Below are 24,371 nucleotides of genomic sequence, written 5' to 3'. Positions count from 1 at the left end.
ATAAAAGTAAACTTCAGAGACAAACACATACACACTATATTGCCAAACGTATTCACTCACCCATCCAAATTATCACAATCAGGTGTTCCAATCACTTCCATGGCCACACGTGTATAAAATTAAGCACATAGGCATGCAGACTGTTTTTACAAACATTTGTGAAAGAATGGGTCGTTCTCAGGAGCTCAGTGAATTCCAGTGTGGAACTGTGATAAGATGCCACCTGTGCAACAAATCCAGTCGTGAAATTTCCTCACTCCAAAATATTCCAGTCAACTGTCAGCTGTATTATAATAAAATTAATGTGTTTGGAAACGACACCAACTCAGCCATGAAGTGGTAGGACACGTAAACTGACGGAGCAGGTCAGCGGATACTGAAGTGCATAGTGTGAAGAGGTCGCCAACTTTCTGCAGAGTCGATCACTACAGACATCCAAACTTCATGTGGCCTTCAGATCAGCTCAAGAACAGTGCGCAGAGAGCTTCATGGAATGGGTTTCCATGAGCAGCTGCATCCAAGCCATACATCACCAAGTACAATGCAAAGCGTCGGATACAGTGGTGTAAAGCACACCGCCACTGGACTCTAGGGCAGTGGAGGTGTGTTCTCTGGAGTGAAGAATCACACTTCTCCATCTGGCATCTGATGCTCTAGTCTGGGCTTGGAGGTTGCCAGGAGAACAGTACTTGTCTGACTGCATTGTGCCAAGTGTAAAGTTTGGTGGAGGGGGGATTATGGTGTTGGGTTGTTTTTCAGGAGCTGGGTTTGACCCCTCAGTTCCAGTGAAAGGAACTCTGAATGCTTCAGCATACCAAGATATTTTCGGATAATTCCATGCTCCCAACTTTGTGGGAACAGTTTGGAGATGACCCCTTCCTCTTCCAACATGACTGTGCACCAGTGCACAAAACAAGGTGCCTAAAGACATGGCACAGTATGATGTGGATGAACTTGACCGACCTGCAGAGTCCTGACCTCAACCTGATGGAAGAACCATCAAAAAATCCCCATAAACACACTCCTAAACCTTGTGGACAGTCTTCCCAGAAGAGTTGAAGCTGTTCTAGCTGTAAAGGGTGGACCAACGTCATATTGACCCCTATGGATTAGGAATGGGATGTCACTTAAGATCATATGTGAGTCAAGGAAGGTGAGCGAATACTTTTGGCAATACAGTGTACGTGCATATAAACTTGCAAAATCATCCACCCCTCATGTTCGGCCACCCACCCCCGTTCATCATGATATCATGTTATGGTATGACACACTGTTATGCCTAAGGCCCCCATCCAGTTGAAACACTTGTGTCATGCCTCATAAATGCAGAACTCTGAAAATACTACACACCATGCAGCTATGGGTGGAACACACACCTACACAGAAACATGGTGGACGTGAAGCACCCTAGATCACGTTTCAGCAGAAGATCCTGCTCCAAAGCCTAACCACATTAACACTGCTCTGTAAGAACGCAACATGTCTGTATTGGTGTGTATCGTCATGCATGTGTGCACATTGTGTGTGTGTGTGTGTGTGTGAGAGAGAGAGAGTTTAGTAACTAGTAACAGCTCCCCTGCGCAGAACAGGCACTACTAATAGCCAGACTGAAGGTGTAGTCTTGACACGCTGAACCTGTGCTCAGTGAAACACACCTGTCCTCTCAGGTGAAGCCATCGTGACTGTGTGTGACGCAGTCTGGAGATAAGCAGTAGTAGTGGCGTTTACCAGCACGTGAGTGACTGCAAACTGGACCGACATTCATACTGATGAAACACTCTCACCGATTGGGCAGTCATGGCAGAAAATGTGCAAAATACACATATCTACAACTCTGAAGGAGACATAGCTGTTAGACACACACACACGCACACACACGCACACACACCCACCCGCACTCACACACACGCACTCACACACACGCACTCACACACACGCACTCACACACAAATCCCCTCATGTATAACGGAAGTGTATTTACACCTGTTTCCACATCCCTGCTGCAGGTGTCCATATCTACATGTAGCATCTACACATGCAGCTCAAATCCAGGAATACACCAGGTCACCTCACTGCTCCTGTCTCTCTCTCACCAATCAGATCTGTCTCTCTCTCACCAGTCAGATCTGTCTCTCTCTCACCAATCAGATCTGTCTCTCTCTCTCACCAGTTACTTATACAGGGTATCTGCACATTTTTAAATCTCAAATTCAATGACTTTTAAGACCTTTTTAATACCTCTCACAAGAAAAAATAATACTATTACCGGTGTTCTGAAAATCTGTGCTACCCCTCGAGCTGTCCTACCTTGGGCTACTGCGCATGCGCATGCTAAGTTTACGTCACTCTCAGCGCACATGGCGCACACCCGTAGCGCAAAATTATAGACATATCTATCGATTCTTGCTACCATGTCAAAATGTAGTACCACAGCAGTAGCTGTATGTACGATCATGTTATAGGCTATATGACCTTATCCGAACGTGCTTCTACCATTGATACTGTATGTACGATCATTTAATAGGCTATATTACCTTATATGAACGTGCTTGTACCATTAATACTGTAGGTACGATCATTTTATAGGCTACATTACCTTATCCAAACATGCTTCTACCATTAATACTGTAGGTACGATCATTTTATAGGCTACATTACCTTATCCAAACATGCTTCTACCATTAATACTGTAGGTACGATCATTTTATAGGCTACATTACCTTATCCAAACATGCTTCTACCATTAATACTGTAGGTACGATCATTTTATAGGCTACATTACCTTATCCAAACATGCTTCTACCATTAATACTGTAGGTACGATCATTTTATAGGCTACATTACCTTATCCAAACATGCTTCTACCATTAATACTGTAGGTACGATCATTTTATAGGCTACATTACCTTATCCGAACGTGCTTCTAGCATTAATACTGTACGTACGATCATTTAATGGGCTACATTACCTTATTTGAACATGCTTCTGCCATTAATATTGTAGGTATGATCATGTTATAGGCTATATTACTTTATCCGAACGTGCTTCTAGCATTAATACTGTAGGTACGATCATTTTATAGGCTACATTACCTTATAAGAACGTGCGTACAGCATTAATACTGTAGGTACGATCATTTTATAGGCCACATTACCTTATCAGAACGTGCATCCAGCATTAAAACAGTAGGTACGCTCATTTTATAGGCTACATTACCTTATCAGAACGTGTGTACAGCATTAATACTGTAGGTAGGTATGATCATTTTATAGGCTATATTACCTTATCCGAACGTGCTTCTACCATTAATAAAATCACAAGTCATTATTGAAACAATGCACTGGAGCAAAACAAATTTTAATTATATATTATGATACAGTTATTGCAAATTATTCTAGAATAAAACTGTGAACATTAAAAATACTACAAAAATAACACTGCAGTTTTGGTCTCTCAGCGTTGGTCTGTTAAAATTTCTGTACTGCATCGGTAGTTGTACCATTTCTGTTATGTTCTTGTCGTCAGCATCACCTTCTAACATGGAGAAATGACAGCGCAAACGTCATGAACGTTACATGGTTATTTACTTGTATTTAAGAAAATTGCTTCAGAAATATAAAATAGCCAAGCTGAACGAATGTTAAGCGTTAAGAAGTGCTCGTTTTGAAGTGAATCAACTATAACCAGTTAGTGTAGGACACTAGAATGAACAGATGGATAAAATCGAGTACAGCGAGGCTAAAACAGACATTTGAAACCTCCACTTGTTGGAAACACTCGAGCAAATAGTAATATTTACGAGGTCTTTCCTAGGATAATCACAAAAATATTTAACAATTGTCGAAAAAACACAATAAAATGCAAAAAGATTTACATTGCAATATGATTAAATACGAGAAATGGGCAAAACTCACCGTTATTCCAAGACAAAAAACAGCTGGTAGCGCAAAATTCTGGGCTACGCTGACAGTGACGTAATCTTAGCATGCGCATGCGCAGTAGCCCAAGGTAGGACAGCTCGAGGGGTAGCACAAATTTTACAGAACACCGGGGATGCAGGTGTGTTCCACATCGTTGACGGGGGGGGGGGGGGGGGGGGGGGTGTGGCGAACGAGAATTGTTGACTGGGGGGGGGGGGGGGGGGGGGGGGGGGGGGGGGGGGAGGCCTTATACTCCAACGCTAGGAATCTAGCACTAGGACCCTGGAGCGGTTATTTTCTGCATTAGCGCTAGATTCGGCAAAGTTCACATCGCGCCAGAACAACTGAACAACACACACTTACAATAATTTAATGCCTCCCCTCATAAAATTCCAGACATTTTAAGACATTTTTAGGCCTTGAATATGGAAAACTAAATTTAAGATATTTTAAGACTTTTTAAGGACCCGCGGGTACCCTGTTATAATCAGATCTGTCTCTCTCTCACCAGTCAGATCTGTCTCTCTCTCACCAGTTACTTATAGTCAGATCTGTCTCTCTCTCACCAGTCAGATCTGTCTCTCTCTCTCACCAGTTACTTATAATCAGATCTGTCTCTCTCTCACCAGTTACTTATAGTCAGATCTGTCTCTCTCTCACCAGTCAGATCTGTCTCTCTCTCACCAGTCAGATCTGTCTCTCTCTCTCACCAGTTACTTATAATCAGATCTGTCACGTGTGGTCACATCCATTGCGCGCGCACACACACACACACACACACACACACACACACACACACACACACACCCACACACACACACACACACACACACACACACACACACACACACACACACACACACACAGATAGATGTCTCTATAGGAACGATCACACGTCTCCCCTCACATCCCTATTCTGTATCTCCAAACGAAAAACCAAAATAAAAAGAGAGAAGCAAGAAAACCTGCTAAATAAAACTCTGATTTCCTGCTGTGAGGAACCGGAGCTCCCACAGGCAGCGGAGAATTCCCGCTGGTGAGGTGGGAAAAAGATGTGAATTAGTCATGCTCTCCGGCTATATTTACCACCGCCATCGATCCCTCCCTGATAGCCCCGCCCCCTCCCGTCTCAGCTCCTCCCCCGATCCTCCTCTTGTTTGTCTTTCTCTCTTTCTGCCCGTTCTGGCTGTTTTTGCCCTCAGGCGTGTCGTTGTGCGTCAAACACAAGGCTGTGATGTGTGTGTTCCTCTGCTGTACTGTGTGGGTCTGGATATAAACATACTGCACCCTCCGTGATGAAGATACTGTAGCTGCTGAATACCAGGTACACCGAATACGTGTGCTACAAGCTCAGGGGCGTGGCCAGATTACATAGGATACAAGCTCAGGGGCGTGGCCAGATTACATAGGATACAAGCTCAGGGGCGTGGTAAGATTACATAGGGTACTAGCTCAGGGGCGTGGCCAGATTACATAGGATACAAGCTCAGGGGCGTGGCCAGATTACATAGGGTATAAGATCAGGGGCGTGGACAGATTACATAGGGTACTAGCTCAGGGGCGTGGTCAGATTACATAGGGTATAAGATCAGGGGCGTGGTCAGATTACATAGGGTACTAGCTCAGGGGCGTGGTCAGATTACATAGGGTATAAAATCAGGGGCGTGGTCAGATTACATAGGGTATAAGATCAGGGGCGTGGTCAGATTACATAGGGAACAAGATCAGGGGCGTGGTCAAATTACATAGGGTATAAAATCAGGGGCGTGGTCAGATTACATAGGGTACAAGCTCAGGGGCGTGGCCAGATGATTTGAATGCTCCATTCACTAGTGACATTTTTATGTAGCATAAGTAAGTAAAACTGTGTGTGTTTGTCTTGTTGTTTTAAGTTAATATGTGGGGTTCTTAGGATTCTAAGGCAGCACTCCAAGTAACAGAGACCTAGAAAGGAATTCAAAATAAACTGGAACAACAGATGGTAGGTATGTACACACACACACACACACACACACACACACACACACACACACACTCACACACACACTCACACACACGCACACACACACGTACGCGCACAAACACACACACGCACACGCACACACACACACACACACACGCACACACACACACACACACACGCACAAACACACACACACACGCACACACACACGCACACACACACACACACGCACACACACACACACATGCACGCGCGCACACACACACACACACACACACACACACACACACGTACGCGCACAAACACACACACACACGCACGCACAAACACACACATGCACGCGCGCACGCACACACACACACGCACACACACACACGCACACACACACACACACACACACACACACGTACGCGCACAAACACACACACACACGCACGCACAAACACACACATGCACGCGCGCACGCACACACACACACGCACACACACACACGCACACACACACACACACACACACACACACACACACGTACGCGCACAAACACACACACACACGCACACACAAACACACACATGCACGCGCGCACGCACACACACACACACACACACGTACGCGCACAAACACACACACACACGCACGCACAAACACACACATGCACGCGCGCACGCACACACACACACGCACGCACGCACACACACACACACACATGCACGTGCGCACATGCACGCGCGCATGCACACACACACACACAAACACACACACACACACACACGCACAAGCGCACAAACACACACACATGCACGCGCGCAAACCCACACACACACACACGTACGCACACAAACACACACACACACGCACGCACAAACACACACATGCACGCGCGCACGCACACACACACAAACACACGCACAAACACACACACACGCACGCGCGCAAACCAGAGGTGGGGACTCGAGTCACATGACTTGGACTCGAGTCAGACTCGAGTCATTAATATTAAGACTTTTGACTTGACTTGAAAAAATATTCAGAGACTTAGACTTGACTTGGACTTTTACACCAATAACTTGGGACTTGAATTGGACTTGAACCTGTTTACTTGCAAAGACTTGATTTTTTTACCCCAAATCTAAATTTTAAAACGCATATTAATATTTATAATGTGCGCCCCATTAATTTCATTTCCGTCCTTCTGACGCAGACCGGTCCTCTGCTTTTCCACACTCTGTACGTTGTGTGTGTGTGTGTGTGTGTGTGTGTGTGTGTGTGTGTGTGTGTGTGTGTGTGTGTGTGTGCATGAGCTGCAGCACAACCAATCAAATGGGGGGGTCAGCGAACGTGAATTGTTACCGGGCGGGGTGTAAAATGGACACAAATTCCATCTTATATGGAAAGTATTATATCGCGATCGATCGATCGCCAGTAGTTGGTGCCAGAGCGAACTAGTAACTCATTGAATCATAGATAAGGATCAGAGGTAAATAAACTAGATTTTTTTTTCGGCGTGAGAAATCGGATGTGTGGCGTGTGAGCGTGTGAAGGCGGTCAAATGCGTGTGTCTCACGCTCAATGCGTGAGAGTTGGCAACCCTGGGTTCTGTATCTGAACTCAGGGAAGATAGCCTCTCTCTGTCACCATCATATCCAGTTCTATCTCAGCATGGATTGTGTATTTGAAGACATCTACGTCGAGAAAAAAATATATTGACAAAAGTGGAGCGAGTTTTCAGCTATGGGGACATCATCCTACGGCCTCATCGTGCACAAATGACATACAGACTTTTGGCCAGTTTGGTCTTTTGCAAATGCAATGCAGAATAGTTTACTGAAATGTCTAAAGTTGCATTCCTGATTCCTGTTAATTGTTCAGTTCTTATATTTGTTTGTCTTGTGTCACTCACACATGGACACACATGTTCTCCAAGAAACCAGATAAGAGAAGAGAGGGAAAAATGCTGTTATGGTTCTTTGTATTGTACTGTGAAAATATCAGCACTTTTTATTTGAACATGGAGTTCTACTTATGACTTTTTCACAGAATATTTATTTCTGGAAAATTGTAGTTTAAAGTATGAATATTTTTGCAGCTAATTTTAACAAATTGAACTGTGCAATAAAGAGGTGTAATTTAATTTTTTTTTATACTTTGTGTTTTCAGTTGCACATGTTTTATCAAGATTTGAGGAGAATTTAAAAAAGAACACGTCTATTATTTACATTTGAAATATACCTGCAACATTGGTAAAAAAAAAAAAAAGACTCGAAAGGACTTGAAATTCCAAGTTTCAGACTTGGGACTTGACTTGACTGTTGCCTGTCTTGACTCGAGACTTGACTTGACTTGACTGTCTTTGCTTGAGACTTGACTCGGGACTTGAGGATAAAGACTTGGACTTACTTGAGACTTGCAAAACACTGACTTGGTCCCACCTCTGGCGCAAACCCACACACACACACACACACACACACACACACACACACACACACACACACACACTCAAATAGCTTTCTCTCTATCTCAGTTTGCAGATGCCGGTCCCTCTCTCTCTAGATTGCTAACATCTAAGTACTACCAGTAAGCCCAGCAGGTCACCGAGGTAGACACCATCTTCTCTGTCTCACTACGACGTCCCACTCTGAGAGGACAGTTCAACTCTCCCTCTGCCAGCAGCTGCGTCAGCTCGTGTGTGTGACCCCCGGACCGGTGCCGGGGAACGGCGCTGACCTTCGTGCGCCATGGTGACGGTGTCCTCCTTGGAGCTGTTGTTGTAGATGAGCACGGCGGAGGCGTTGAAGGCGGCTGCCCTCAGGATCTTCTCCTTGAACGTGCACTTGCCCCTCTGCAGGAGTGCGACCCAGTGCGTGGTCTTGGGAGGCACCGCAAAACGCGTGTACGGACAGCAGCCCTGCATGTCCACCACTAGAGGAAACGGAAGAGACAGAGAGAGAGAGAGAGAGAGAGAGAGACCGTGTGAGGACACATTTGATCTTATATAACAGACAATTGCTAAAACATCCTAGAAACAATACCAGCCGACATCTTAGCCAGCCCATAAATAACACATCAGTCTGTTCAGCAGGCCAGTGGGTTTTATTTATGTTCCGAGCGGAGAGCCGTGAGGAGCCCCCCCCACCACCCCGAGCGCTTCTCCGTTTGAGTGGCTACTCTGTGTTCTGTGTCCCTGTCCAAGTGAATACCCCACCAACTCAATCACGTTCAGGGTGGGATTCTGCCCTGACGCTCTGGAGCTCATCATTGTGTTTCGGTGTTGTGGTGCGTTTGAAGCATTTGTTATGGCGACAGAGAAATGTCCAGAAGACTCAACACCCTACTGTGTTGATGGGTTATATGTTCATGGAGTGCCTTGTGCACAGTGCTGTATAAGAATCTGGTTTTGTTTTATAATAATTTTTTTTCCTAGAGCAACAAACTGGTGGACGCGAACAGGAAAAAGCAAATGACAGAGTGGGAAATGGAGAGAGAGAGAGAGAGAGAGAGAGAGAGAGATCGTGCAGAGGAGAGGAGAGAGTATATGTGTGGCCCTTGCAGATATTCACGCACATTCACGATAAGGCCAGACGCATGGTCACAGTGCCCAGCACAATCGAGCTCCACTCGAGTTATCTGCACGCACTGCTAACAGAGCAAACTGTCGTCTGCATGCACAGGGGGGTTGAACAGACGCTCCGTCTAACAGCCCGGCTGCTTTAGCTCTGGGCGAGTTGCACAGTTTCAGTCCATCTCCACACATGGACCTGGCCTCGTGCAGGACGCAGTAAGCAGACCCATTTGGCCTGAGATGACTTGAGAGACTGAGAGTGAAGGTCCACTGTGTGGGGGAGGAAAGTGGATGTGATCACTAAGGCACACGGAGGCGGGTTTTACCAGCCAGACCAGCGAAGCGATGCCCCCACACAGACAGGTGAGCAGGCCGGCTAAACGCCCAGCTCATGCGACCGGCTCAGTAGAGGAGGCTGATCGGGTCAACAGAGACTGCCTTCCTGCCACAGCTCGACTAAAACCAGCTGGAAGCCTCCCACATTTAAACCGCAGTACCACCCACCTCGACAAACACTACCACCCGGCCCAACAAACACAACCACCCGGCCCAACAAACACAACCACCCGGCCCAACAAACACTACCACCCGGCCCAACAAACACAACCACCCGCCCCAACAAACACTACCACCCACCTCCACAAACACTACCACCCGGCCCAACAAACACAACCACCCACCTCCACAAACACTACCACCCGGTCCAACAAACACTACCACCCGGCCCAACAAACAACCACCCGGCCCAACAAACAACCACCCGGCCCAACAAATACAACCACCCGGCCCAACAAACACTACCACCCGGCCCAACAAACACTACCACCCGGCCCAACAAACACTACCACCCGGCCCAACAAACACTACCACCCGGCCCAACAACCAACCACCCGGCCTAACAAACAACCACCCGGCCCAACAAACAACCACCCGGCCCAACAAACAACCACCCACCTACACAAACACTACCACCCCGCCCAACAAACACAACCACCCACCTCCACAAACACTACCACCCGGCCCAACAAACACTACCACCCGGCCCAACAAACACAACCACCCACCTACACAAACACTACCACCCCGCCCAACAAACACAACCACCCACCTCCACAAACACTACCACCCGGCCCAACAAACACAACCACCCACCTCCACAAACACAACCACCCGGCCCAACAAACACCGCCATCCCCACCCCAGTAAGAATCATACACTCAAGGTGCTTCACTGAGCTCTGGAGGACGCATGTCGCTTGATTAGGCCGGGACAGTCAATCAAATTTCATTTTCAATTACACGTCTGCCTTCCAACGATTATGAAAACAAGATCGTTGAACTAAAACGATTATTGTGCTGCGTTCCATTTCACATGGAGATGCTCTCGTTTGAGCTGCGTCCTAAATCCAGCGCTGGCCTTTCCGTTATAGTGCTGCACTTTCCCCCCTCCCCCTAAAAGCCCAAACTTCCTCTCCGCCAGACTGTGGCAGGTCCAGCTCAGCTTGAGCCAAGATGAATGACACTACGGTTTCCGATGACAATAAATACAGTGCAGGATGTGTTACACGGTAGCTTTGGCACCACAGGGCAACTCCAACTTACGTCTGGAATTCAGTGACCCATGACCAAACAATAAAGGAACAAACTAAATAAATGCAAATGTCCTCCTATCCAACTCTCAAAGGCTTAAAATGACAGGCACCATCATGTTCTACGTATGTGCATGAGCCCAGTTAGCAAAAAAATAAATGGTAAACGCTTAGGATAAACGCGATGCCGTTGTATCTCCAGCGGTCCCCTGCCTGCTGATCACGTACATCACCACCGTCATGAAACTTCAGCCTTACGGACCGAGAAGAGGAAGAGACGGATGGAAGGGACAGATGGAAGAGACGAATGGAAGGGCTTTCAGGGAGGAGCGTCTCACCTGTACCACAACACCTTCAGGTCAGAGCTAGCAACAGAGTGGACAGACAGCCTTCCTCCCGTTTTTGTGTGATATCTGACAATTTAATTGTGCATTCTAACAACAGCAATGATGAGAAAAATATGAATTAGCATACGACTGCACCTCTGTGGAGATCTCTCCATTTCACACACTAATCATAACACACACACACACACATAAATGCCAAGTGATGCTTTGGTGAGGTTATGGTGATCATCTTGACATTAAATAAGAATTTATTTGTAATCTTAAAGCATGTAATAAAGGATCCCAGAAGAACTCTGTGATGCTGCCCTGTGAGAAGCTTCTCCTGCAGACAACAAAGACGACGGACGTTCCAGAGGCATGGAAGATGAATCGTGGAAGAAGAATCGTGGAAGATGAACCATGGAAGAACCTTGATCTGCCCAGTACTTGCGACCACCACGTTGCCCAAGCAGATGGCTTAAGGTGGACCATCTGACCATCTGACAGTAATACCGGGAATGAATGGGAGGTCAAAGTGTTGTAAAGTAATTCCAGGCATGACCAAAGGGCGTAAACATTAATACCCACGAGACTTTAATCTGCATTCTCACGTCATGCTGTCTCAATGCTGCTGGTGGCAGGTGCATGTTGCTTCACAGAAGAACAAGAAGGCGGCTGTCCTGCGTGTAACGTGTGTGTGTGTGTGCGCATGCGGTTTTTGCTCATTTTCTCTGTCTCTTCCTCACACACACACACACACACACACACACACACACACACACACACACACACACAGACACACACAGACACACACAGACACACACACACACACACACACACATGCGACCACTGATGATGCATTGTTCAGACAGCAAAAAAAACAAACAAAAAACCCCCAGCAGACAGAAAACAACACCACCTGTAATTTCTGACTCATGGCCAGTTACACCTCCACAGACCACACACTTCCTCTCCAGCACACAACAACTCAAACCAAACTGTCTCTAAACAATAATCAACCGTCATTTATTAGAAAAATAAGAAATGAAGATATAAAGGAAAATGATACTCATATGAGAAAAATATCTAATAATAATAATAATAATATAGTTATAATGATATATATTTAAATATATTAATTTAATAATTCATATGTAATGAATCCTCTAATTATTGTTCAGTAATCTGGGCTGTAACAGTACCTAGACTAGCGATGCTGGTTTTGTGCTGATGGGTATCACTGCTTCTCTGGTCAGGTATGCACGGCTCCTGCACGGACCAGTGAACCAACAGCTGTGTTCATTTGGCAGCTTTGACAGACGTTTGAACGACTGCACAATGAATGTTTCAATTTCCCTTTAGTGAGCGTGAGAGACAGAATAACGGAGAGACTGCTAGTGCTGTCAAGACACCAACATGGATTCTAATACCAAGTCACAGATTTCCTTACATTTCCTACAAAAGGACAAATACTATGGTTTTTAAATCTTGTCTACATAATAAGTCTGGGTTATTTGGGTTACTGATGACCTCTGACCTATCCTTAGCCTAACTGTTACCTCTGCAATTGAGGTTTTTCTCTATTCTAATTTCAGAATAGATTACAGTGACAAATTTGTTATAGCAGAGGGTCTAATTAGTTTGTGAGATATCACACATTAGGAATGTCATAATCTAGGACTAGGTTATGCCATATTACAGGTTAATGTTTCTCAATAGGAAATAAAGAGTTGCACTGCTGTCTTGGGCAGGCAGACAGGACACACCAGAGGGTTAAAGGTCAAGTCTCTCTGTATATTCACATTTTGACTTCACTACGTAGACTAAATAATTTCTGTTGTGGATACAGGTGCTGTGATGACTTGTTAACTAGCTTACAGTTAGGTGACCGCCTCGACACCATTGTTTACATGCAATGTAATTTGGACAGCATTCATTTATCAGGGGACTTTTATAATGAAACATTTGATACCTCAGTGATGATGTCATGCACCCACACGGCACGGTAGAAGACTACAGGGTGAGCCAGTCTCTAGGGTCGGGTTTTATATGAATGCATCATTGTCGGCTTGAATACCAATGACTTACAATTATATTAGTTGAACAACATTTAAAATGAGATATTTAAGAAGCTGGACCAGTAAGTAATGACTTATACAACTATAACTGCATCTATAACTGCTGTTTCTTTTCCTGTTTTTCTCACTGGTTGTTTGTTTTGCCAGATAATGCTCCCTCGGTTGCCATGGGGAGTGAATGAAACATCCAGACCAAGACGATGTCTGAGTGAGTCTTCACAAAGCTCCAGAGTCTAATGGATGTACGCAATAAGACATTAAACAAGATGCCCCCCCCATGTGAGGTGATATCAGCCTGGAAAATCAGATATCACTATTTGGACAGCATGAAAAAATCTACTCAAATGAGTACTGAGTTATGTGGAGAACAGGTACCAGTAATTCAGGCTGGAAAATGCCAGAAATTATGGATTTCAACAAAAATAAAATCACAGAGGACCTATGAAATAAGTACTAACTGTGGGTGTAGGAGTAATGACCCTGGGTGTAAGAGTAATGACCCTGGGTGTAGGAATAAAATGTATTTTGTTTGTATAAAACCATTTAATCACTCTGAAGATCATGTTTGTTTCATGACAGCCCAAATCTGATGAATCAGTCCTCTGTGTTCTTTCTGTACCCTCTGACCTTGAGTAATACTTCATGTCGTAGATTTCCCTTGTGACTGTAGCACGTAAGATAGCAGTTGGGTAATCTCCAGCACACACACACACACACACGCACACACACACACACACACACACACACACACACAGTTTTCCCTTCTCTGCACCACTGTTTTCCTCTCTCTCTCTCTCTCACACACACACACACACACACACACACACACACACACACACACACACACACACACACACACACCTCACCACTACAAATGTCTTCCCTCCACCGCTAATAAACTAGAGCATTTGTGACTACAATTGATTCTGGTCTCTTAATTTGCTGTACAAACTCATAGATGGAACAGAATGGACAACAAACTAAAAAACCTCACAATTCTTGCGCTCTTGTCTGGTTTTACAGTAATATTAATTCTGTTTGACCTCCTGACCGACGATCCATTACTTTTCGTAGTTTTCATAATTGTTCGGGTAGTTTCATGGTGGACAGAATTTGTCCATCTCTGCACTGTAGGTGGGAGATCATCTTTCAAAATGTTTTCATTGTCATTGTGGGGGAGAACTTTGCTATTTAAGCACCGTAGGGTGGGAGATCTTCTTCCGGTGGAAAGAATTCAGTTCACCTCTGAACCACAAATAGAAAGACTCCGACGTTTTATGTGGGAGGTTCTTTTGCAGTTTTTATTTGCGCATGACCCTGATTGCCCTCTGTGTTCTCTCAAATAGTGCGTGGGGGGGGGGGGGCGAGTTGGGAGAATCACTCCATGTCATAGGTGGATAATTTAACAGAACCAAGTATATTTTGTCCATGCGTGATAAATTTATAGTATATACAGTAATAGATGTTCACAAGACAAAAGAAAACAAAGAACTAAGCACCTGCAGTACCACTGTCATATAATACATAGAACAAAAATGTATTTGTATTCTATATAATACATAGAACAAAAATGTATTTGCCAAAACCCAAGGCCGCATTAAGCGGTTATGACTCGAATGTTTTTATGAGCAGCTTGGTAGCTAACGAGTCCCCAGAACATGACACTACCATTAGCTTCATCTCACCAAGTTATATGACGGCTTGTCTAAATACACCCGAACTCGCATTAGTGACTCCAAAGCCTGATTATCTGCTTCTACACGCCTCTCTGGGGCACCTGATGATGGGGAGCTGGATTGAAGAACCTGGGGTTCAACCTCAGTTGTCTCCTGATTGGCTGGCGACCCTGTGCAGGGCCTCCTGGTAGCTCTTACTACGATAAAACCTCACATTCCACATGCAGCCAAAATTACTTTCCTGATGCGACTGAATGGACAACTGAGCTGATGCCCAGAAACTAGGGCTGAACGATTAATTGCATTTGCGATAATCTCGCGATATTTTAAAACGCGATTCTCTAATCGCACAGGCTGCGATTTAAACTGGTCACGTGACTTGGGAGGGAGCCGAGCCGAGGACGAACGGAGCAAACCCGAGCAGGAGGCAGAGAGGTGGAGAAGTGAAGTTAACACAGCGCACTTTAACTTGTTGCCAAACTGAGTGCTGGCGTAACTCTGTGCTGCTGTGCTGTGGGAATGTTGCTAAAACAGCCATTCTCCGCCCCGTTCTTCAACTCTGCCCGCTGAGCTGGTTGCTCAGACTCACGCGTGTGCTCTGTTCAAAGTCACGGCTGCCACTGTTGTCACACACAGTTGATACGCGGTGGATTTTGCCCATGACTTTGGTGACAAAGAGGGTGTGCGGCGGCGGACATTAAGCCCACATCACGCTCCCTTCACCGGGCTTGTCCCAGGTGTGTGCCTGCCTGCTTCCCAGTCATTTAGCAATTGTCAAGGTAAAAGGACTTGACTCCCCACTGTGAACAGCCAAACAGCGGGCAATTATCCCGCTGATTCAGCAGCGTGCTGCCGGAGACTCGGCCTTATCTGAGAACGGCTGCACGCACTTCCCACTCCTGCGTGCGCTCGGCGAGCCTCACACCGACCCGACTGTGGTGCGGGTGTCTGCGTCAGGTGAAGATAAGACATTCTGGGACTCAGTGCACTCAAACAAGAGCACAGATGAATTGATCAGATCGGCTTGATCTGCCTAAATCCTGTCTCCCTTTTTTTTTCTTTTTTTTTTTCATTTTCATGGTGCGTCTCCTGATGCACAAAGAGGGGATTAGAGAAAAATGAAGAGTATTTTTGTTTTTATCTGACCCTAGATTCCTGTTTAATATGTGAACTGAATACAGTAAAAGAGCACGGACTAGTTCCACATATGTTATCGTCCTCAGTGGTCAAGTACTGTGAAGTGCACTAATTAAAAACTAAAGAACAGACTGAGCAGAGCGGCTCAAGAAACGGCAGAGAATCTGGTAGACTTGTTGTTGCAAGCTGTGAAATATCCCGGACTCCCAGTGCAACAGCAAACATGCCCCCACTGGAAGTTCTGATGGTAAGACCATTCCCCGGGGTAAAGGGCCAACCGTGGCACTGCTAGCTGATGTCAGACTCAGCTGTGTCTGATTATGCTGCAGTACTGACCTGTGATCAGACTGATGTTGTGTCTTGTCTCTCTTTACCAAGAGATCAATCAACTCACCAGTTAAAGCCTGGAGACAGAGTGGTAAACAAAATATTTGCTTGCTGGGATGTTTGGCAGGCGTGTCACTGCTACTGTAATAACGCAAATAGTTAAACTAAATGATGCTCAACCTCAATGGATTCATGCTATTGGATTAAAGAGACGCCCATTTAGAAGAATCACTAGTTCTTTATTCTTCATCCTCTCTGTTGCACTGAAACTGTGTTCGTGTGGGCATGACTGTTAACCAAAGTTCTCTGCGTTAATTTTTGTAAAACAAAGCAATATGGGTATTATTATTGTGCTTCCAAATGCCCTACATAGTATAATGTTTGTTAATCATTATTGCAGCTGTGGCTTTTTGCAATATTGATATTACAGAAGGGTGCAGAGGCAATTAAGCCTCTAAACCATCACGAGTATTTTAGTGTGTGCCATGAATATTGCATGAGCAGTTTCCAAAACATCCGTTTGCCAGACTGCAATAACGTAACGAGATGTTACATCACCACCCTAGCACCTAACTGATCACGTTACTCTAAACCAGCATGTCCACCCCATCAGACCTGTAGCTGCATACGGGATCGTTTGTTAGCATTCTGTCTGTCTTTCACATATTACAGTATTTATTGCAAAACTCTAAAATATGGGAATGTATTATTTATTTAGCCTGCACTGCACATTCAGGCCTGCAGATGTATCAGCCTACCAGCACTAACAGACCACTAACACCAGCAGTCTGTGCTTAAACCAAGCTCCCTGATACACCTCTCATGCGGAATAAGGCCCAGATAAATCCCAGTATCTGAACTAGATACTCTCAAACCCCTCCCCCCAACCCCATATAAGGAAAACAACACAGCAGTCATCTGTTATTAATCAGCACAACTACCTCCCTTAAATCTCTCGCTACATCGTGAAATCTAATAAGTGGATTTTGCCTCGTCTTCCTCTCTAAAGTCACAGGTGTTCTTCCTCAGTGTGGGGTTTCTGGAACCTCTTCACCATGTTCTGTTTAAAGGCATAATAGACTGCCTGGTCTAGTTAACGTCAAACCCAAAACTAACACAGATGCCAAAACAAACACACCCAATGGAAAGTTTTCCGTCACCATTTTGGAGCGAATACTGACCTACATTTTTACAGGCTGTGAACATCTGTTGCTCGGGCAGTCAAAAAAATATTAAATATTTTCTTTTATTGTGATGTTTAACTGATGTAGTGATTGATATCACATCACTCCCATCCCAGAAAGCTAAGGACTAGCATTTTAAAACTTCTTGGTATGCCATTTTGTGATATTTTGTATTGTTTACAATGAAAATGTTTGACAGTTTAATAATTTAATAACTGTTATCTTAGGAGAGCTGACTGGCTTCACAATGTGCCTGACAGCTGAATTGCAATGGCACGACAGAGCTAAGTAACTATGGCAATATAGATGTCCCCAGAAGGAATACATATCCCAGAAATCTCTGCTGCATTTGACTCTAATTTGATGAGAAAGGGTGTAAGTGCTGGCCACAGGGAGATGAAGTCCTAACATCAAATTGATTGAGTATAATTTAGGGCACTTTGGTTCAACACAATTAGGGTAAGGTGACTGAAAAGGACATTTGCAGTGTCAGTGAATGTCAATATCTGAAAGGAGTAATGGATTAATTTATGAAACAAATTAAATGAAAAAACTACTTAATGCTTGCATGGTGATTCAGTGAGTGAGCACTTCATCTACTTTCTTAACTTTCAAGAAATGTGTCAGGTTTTGACATTTGATTTGCTAATAATCCTGCTTACATTTTTCCTTAACACAAAAGCCAATGGCTACAATACTCTTATGGCAAAAATGGGCCTTTTTGTAAAAACTATCATGTTTTTTTTCTTTTATGTCCCCTGTAGAATAATGATAAAAATCTGATTTTTTTTCTGCTATATTGCCTCATAGCTCTTCACTTTGATGTCATGGAGAAATGAAGTAAACATGTTCCACGATGCAAGAAAAAGCCAATGAGACTTACAGGTCCCGCTCATACGGAACTGACAGGACATATCTAAGGGAAATATGCATTAATGCTGACCAGAGAGTAAAGCTCTGACCCAATTAGTGAATCCAATCTGTCAGGTGACCTACAGTAGCCAATGGGGAGAAACGGACATCAGGAGAGAATTCTAGCAAACCAATCAAGACATACCAAGAAACCTTTCCCTCTGCAAAGCATTTAAGATTAACACGAACAATCAAATGTCTATAGTGAATTGCTCCTTGTTCCAGAGAGTGGATTCTTTGTAATAAAGTAAACTTGATTTATTTTTTTGTAAATACTTGCTGTGCCATTTTCTTTACTTTTTGAAAAATGAGAAAAATGTCTCCCCAACAAACTGCCCAGCCACACAGGAGGATGTGAGACGTGAGCACAGGAGGATGGTGGGCTGATCTAACGAGAGAACGGGCCAGCACAGAGAGGCTGAGCCTTTGTAATAAAATTCTGCATTAGGCGGAGATGAACTCCCCTGTCACTGCAGTCTGCTGGTTCTCTACATACTGAAACTGTAATGCATGGTGACACCCTCCTGACCTGAGTAGGAGTTTAATACATCACACAGACAAGGTGAGAACTTTTAGTGGTTTGGTGACCGGTCTGTGAATAGCACACTAGCTTTAGGTGAGCAGCGCAGTGTGTCAGGTTTGTAAAGACTAATCCATTGGTAGTTCAAAAGACTGAACTCCAGGTAAGGCTCGAGGCCTGCGTTAGTGGGATACATTTTGTTTCGACTGCATTTATATTGAGAAAATTGCTGCTGTCGAACCTGCAAAAGAAAAGCAGGATAACTCAGCTACTCAAGTAAATGCATTTTAGTGGGTTTAAAAGCTCAGTGACGTTTCCAATTACTGTTAAAAGCACGTTAAAAGCACGTTAAAAGCACGCAGGCACGTGTGGTAAAATGTCTGACGTCTAAACCATGAGCCATTCAGGATCTCAGTCAGGACTTCATTCGGGTGTAGCTCGGGTGAAGCTCGGTGGGGAGGATTCATATTTCTGCACAGGAGGCCTTGTGTTCCTGAGTGTGGAATCAAGTGTTTGTCATTGTGTCATGTTTGTTGCTGAGTTTATTGTATGTTTGCTGTTGTTATATGTGTTGTTGTGTTATATTTGTTGTTGTGTATTTGTCATTGTGTCACGTCTGTTGTTGTGCGTTTGTCGTGTTATGTTTGTTGTACTATTTGGGTTGTGAAATAACTAAAAACAAAATGTGCATGTTTTAGTTCTGTGAGGATGTGAGTTTGTGCGTGTGAATAGGTCAATCAAACAATTATTCTTATTAACTGTAAATGATTTGTGGAGGTATTATAAATTACAGTATGTTGGTCTGTGGCTATATCATTAATTTATAACTGATTATATTGATTTTTTTTTTATTGCAGTGAATTATTGATGTTTTTTTCTGCACTGGTTGTATCTATCTGAATTATGTGTGTCTGTGTGTGTCTGTGGGAAATGGCCAAGTTAATGGTCTGTTTGCATCTGGAGGATGTGTGAGAGTGTGTTCGCAGCTGATGGTTGGATTACGTTTCTGGTGTATGTGGGTGTGTGAGAGAGTGTATGTGTGTCTCATTAAAGCTGCGTTTATAAGCATTTATTTCTGTCTGGTATTCATGACTAAATTTTAGGCTTATTTATGCTGTGTTTATACTGTAGTTATGTTTACGCTGATTGAATTAGGCGTTTTATATTTCTGGCTGTATGATGTGCTGGCTGACACTTTTATACTGATGGATTGTTTGCTTGCAGTCTTGCTCATATTTCACTCAAAAAAAAAAAAAAACCCCTCCAACAATCCAGTGGTTGATGAATGTATCATCAAACAAAACAGGAAATGGATAAACAAGAGTAAACACAATTCCAAGTTGCCTGAGGTTGGCACTTATGATCCAACATATACTGAAGAAGCTGAAAAACTTATAAAGGAAAAAATATATCAAATCTGTAAAGGCTGACAAATTACAGCATTATACGGTGTTGGAAAGGATGAAGAAAGCAGGAAAACAAAATGACCAAAGAGAAGCTGAACTGAACAGAAAAATCCAAGACATTAAAGAAAGAACAGAAGAGGTGGATCCTCTGAAAACAGCCAAAGAAACATCATCAATCACCTCATGACCTCCTCCTGTGGGCTTGCTGCCCAGCACCAGAGCAAGATGAAGAAGACCTGAAAGGAGATATGACGTTCTGGGCCAAAAGTAGCCAAAATGTTCCAACCATGGGGGAGTTTCCGGGTGTAAAATAGTCCTATACGGCAACACTATTCAGAAGAAGGAGAAAGTAGCATCAGACTGTGAGGAGCGCAAAAGCCTGTCAGAAACAGAAAGGCCAGCATGACAGGAGAACGTTCAGATCAACAGAAGAGCCCCAGAAACTACAGAACTGTGAGCGAATCAGAGGGAAACGTGGACAGACTACACGGACAACAAAAACCACAATAACTGTGAGGGTTTCAGCGTAAAGAGGTGAAATAAAGTTTGAAGAAGTGCAAGAGCGACAGCGAGCTGCCAGCTCTGAAGGGTCTGACCTGCGCCAATCAGGCCTGTTTCAAGGTACTTTGATGGGAAAAACCAAAACTGTCTGTACAGCTACTGCCCCACTACCACTGCAGAACCCCCTGCAGTACCCCCCTCCGCAGGGGGGTAGATAAGAGTAGTTGAGGAACATTGGTTTTCACCTTACTTGCAATCCATGATTATTTTATCACTAATTGCAATTTACAGTCATTTCAGCCCCAAAGAGACCATATTCAGGCCCATTCTGACACATTTACATGGGCTTTATTGAAAGAAAGGATGGGACAAGATACCGACTCATGGTTGTAAACAGATCCCCTCTATGGAGAGAAACCTTCCCATCCAACCGCAATGATGCAGACAGTGGTGGAATGGCTAGCAAGAGAGATTATCTGAGATTCAAAATACCCAAGAGCTTGGAAACACTTTGTTTACTTTGTAAACAATGTGATTATCTATCTATGCACTATGTAGGACACTGCAGAGGTCAACAACTGGAACAGTTGGAGACTGAGATGTCAAAATACAAAACTAATTTCTGTACACAAACATCTGTATCACCAAGTGAAGGAGACCAATTTGTCCCATAAAACAACAGTGAAACCTGGCAACCTGACCAAGCAGGATAAATAGCAACCTGACCAAGCAGGATTAATGGGTATCCAGGAAGTTGCAAAAGAAGTTGAGGTGGAAGAAATCCAGTGACCTAAAAAAGCATTCCTAGAAACATTCCTAGAAACAACTACAGTGGATTAAACAAAATGACTGAAGTTATGGATTCACACCAGACACTGGAGTCCAGCCAAATAATTTTTTTATTTATTTTAACTTTATTTTACCAGGAAATATCCCATTGAGATTGAAAATCTCTTTTTCAGGGGAGACCTGGCCAAAAGGGCAGCAAACAAAACTCCTTACGAAAAACAAGTACATGTCATGGAATCGGCCTCAAAAACTCTCAGAATGGATTAAAAAAATGTGATAGGTATGGGATGAAGAGAGTGAACCCCAGATGGCAAGAAGCTGAGAGAAGAGTAAAGAGGAAGAGGAAGAGGAGGATGAAAGTGTTGGAAACGTCTCCCATGACCTCCAACAAGTCCCCCGATGTGGTGCAAAATCACAAGAGGCAGAAACAGCTTCAACAAGAGAGACGGGATGCATATGAAGACACTACATGACACCAATGCACTGAGATCATAGATCATGTGGACAATTGAGTTGTGAAAGGTGAAACAAGGAAATTAAAGAAGGAAATTAAAGAACAAAAGTATTCCATCATAATAAAATGCGGCAGTACTGCATTTCAGTGGGACTCGTATCTTGTCCTAAGAAAGTAAATACCAACTTGAAGCCTCAGTTTGACTGAAGGTAATTTTGTGGACTTATGCAACAGTAAAATAAGGAATCTCACCAATGAAGACGTGGAAACCAGAATATCTAGATCAACTCCAGCTAATGTGGAAGATCCAGTAGATAAAGGTGTACATGTTTGACGCCTAAAGCCATTATCTTTTAATTGTCATAATCTCAAAATGAGATAATGCTAAATCTAATCCTATAAGATGCAAATACAGTATATACTGGCTATAAGGTGGAATGTTCCAGGGTCAAGAGGTCATCACCAGGATTTCAGATGGAAACACAGGTATAATTTTGATTAGATGTAAAATGGCTAACTTGGATGTATCAAAACAAGGATGAAGAGGGCACCCTGAAATCAAACAGCTGAGTGAAACTACTAAAGGTAAAAATACTTAATGCCTCACTCTTGCTACATCTTACAAGCTGTGTCACTCAAAGCTTGAGGGAATAAGTGATTATCTAGTATAGATGTCAACGTAGAGGACAACATGAACTTAGCATGATGCCTGAATGTAAACCAGATGCTGAGAAGGGAAAGGTACCAACGTGTTGCCAACGCAGACCTGGAGGATGGAGACTGTAAGGTGTCTGCAACCTGAACGATTGCAACCCTGGATCCTGAAGACAATGAAGCTGTTCAATAATAAAATATGAAACTGTGGAGGGCAAGTCCATCATCAGAAGGCAAAGAGACACACTAATCTCCAAATATTTAAACCCAGTCGGATTTAGAAGGATGACTGACTGATTGACTGACAGTTATAGTGGGTTACCTGCATAAACACTCGGTTTCCTGTAAATTAACTCTATAATGCGGAAATAGAGTCAAACGTCTTCAAAAGTGACACGACTGAAGGAAGACAACTCACTGTGTCGTTCACATATAACCGCAAGTCATCAGCGTACAATGGTTATTTTACGTTGATACCTGAGTGAAAGATTTTCTGGAAATATAAAAGAAATTTTAGTGTGAAATGCTCATACTCAGCCTTATTGTTTTTGTAAATATAGTATTAGTTCTTCTTTTTAAGGACTTTTACCATACTGCATGGGGACAATTATATAGTAAAAATAAAATTCGCTTGAAAAGTCACTTTGCAAGGACCGCTTGCTTATAATACTAAAAATTATATAAAGGTCTGTAAGAATGTGAACTCCTGCCTCTTGGCAAAATGCCTGGAGCAAGTTTCTATGCAGTGATCTGAGAAACGATACTGCACGTTCTCACCTCAAACAAGCTCACTGTCTTCTCGAGGGCTAGGGCTGCGCGTAACTCTGTCCGGGCTGCGCGCAAGTCTGAGCAAGACAGGAAATAACAAGATGCTATCAGTGCTATCAGAGGTACAAAAGCAAGCCTCTGAAAAAAAAAGATATAAGCTTCTCACAGCTGCCTTCCAGAAGCTACTCTGTATTTATTTATTAAAACCACACTGTGGTAATAAGCAGTGCTAATTGTGAGAAACACATATATTCATGAAGACACTGAACAGACAGTAAGTAAAAATACAAATGGTTCCTTCTCCTCCCTCACAATTGTCTCTCTCTTTCGAAAAAAGAAGTATAAAACCAAAACCCTGCTTCACACCTGCTGCTCTTGGAGCTGTGAAGATCATCTTATTAGCAGCCTTTCTTTAATTTTAAAACTGAGGAGATCTGATCATTCTGTCTGTAGTTTGGTGAGATCCACGACCTTGAACGAGGTGGTTATGGGAGGGATGCTCGGTATGAAATTTCGATGTGTGAGGCACTGCAGCCGTCTCTGGCACTTCCTCAGACCACACGTCTCATCCCATCCTGCATCGACTACTCAGGTCTGCACTACACTCTG

At 43.8% G+C, this 24,371-nt stretch overlaps 1 protein-coding gene and 1 long non-coding RNA gene across 6 annotated transcripts in view; one reads left to right on the top strand and one right to left on the bottom strand.

Annotated features, from left to right (window-relative positions):
- The window catches only part of rnf130 (ring finger protein 130), a 55,799-nt gene that overhangs the window by 22,288 nt on the left and 9,140 nt on the right, over positions 1 to 24,371 (bottom strand). For all 3 annotated transcript variants that reach the window (XM_077021096.1, XM_077021095.1, XM_077021093.1), the window contains exon 3: positions 8,608 to 8,802. In XM_077021096.1, the coding sequence (XP_076877211.1) occupies positions 8,608 to 8,802 (195 nt within the window). The remainder of the gene's footprint in view (positions 1 to 8,607; positions 8,803 to 24,371) is intronic.
- On the top strand, positions 5,124 to 14,332 carry LOC143526611 (uncharacterized). 3 transcript variants are annotated; one of them, XR_013133907.1, is made up of 5 exons: positions 5,124 to 5,244; positions 5,813 to 5,901; positions 11,233 to 11,388; positions 11,644 to 11,839; positions 13,582 to 14,332. It is a non-coding gene; the product is annotated as an uncharacterized LOC143526611 (long non-coding RNA). The 3 variants fall into 3 exon arrangements; XR_013133906.1 differs by having other exon boundaries at positions 11,644 to 13,496; XR_013133905.1 differs by having other exon boundaries at positions 11,644 to 14,332.

This window comes from Brachyhypopomus gauderio, chromosome 11 (assembly GCF_052324685.1).
Source record: "Brachyhypopomus gauderio isolate BG-103 chromosome 11, BGAUD_0.2, whole genome shotgun sequence".
Classification (NCBI taxonomy): domain Eukaryota; kingdom Metazoa; phylum Chordata; class Actinopteri; order Gymnotiformes; family Hypopomidae; genus Brachyhypopomus; species Brachyhypopomus gauderio.
This window is presented reverse-complemented; position numbering and strand designations above follow the sequence as displayed.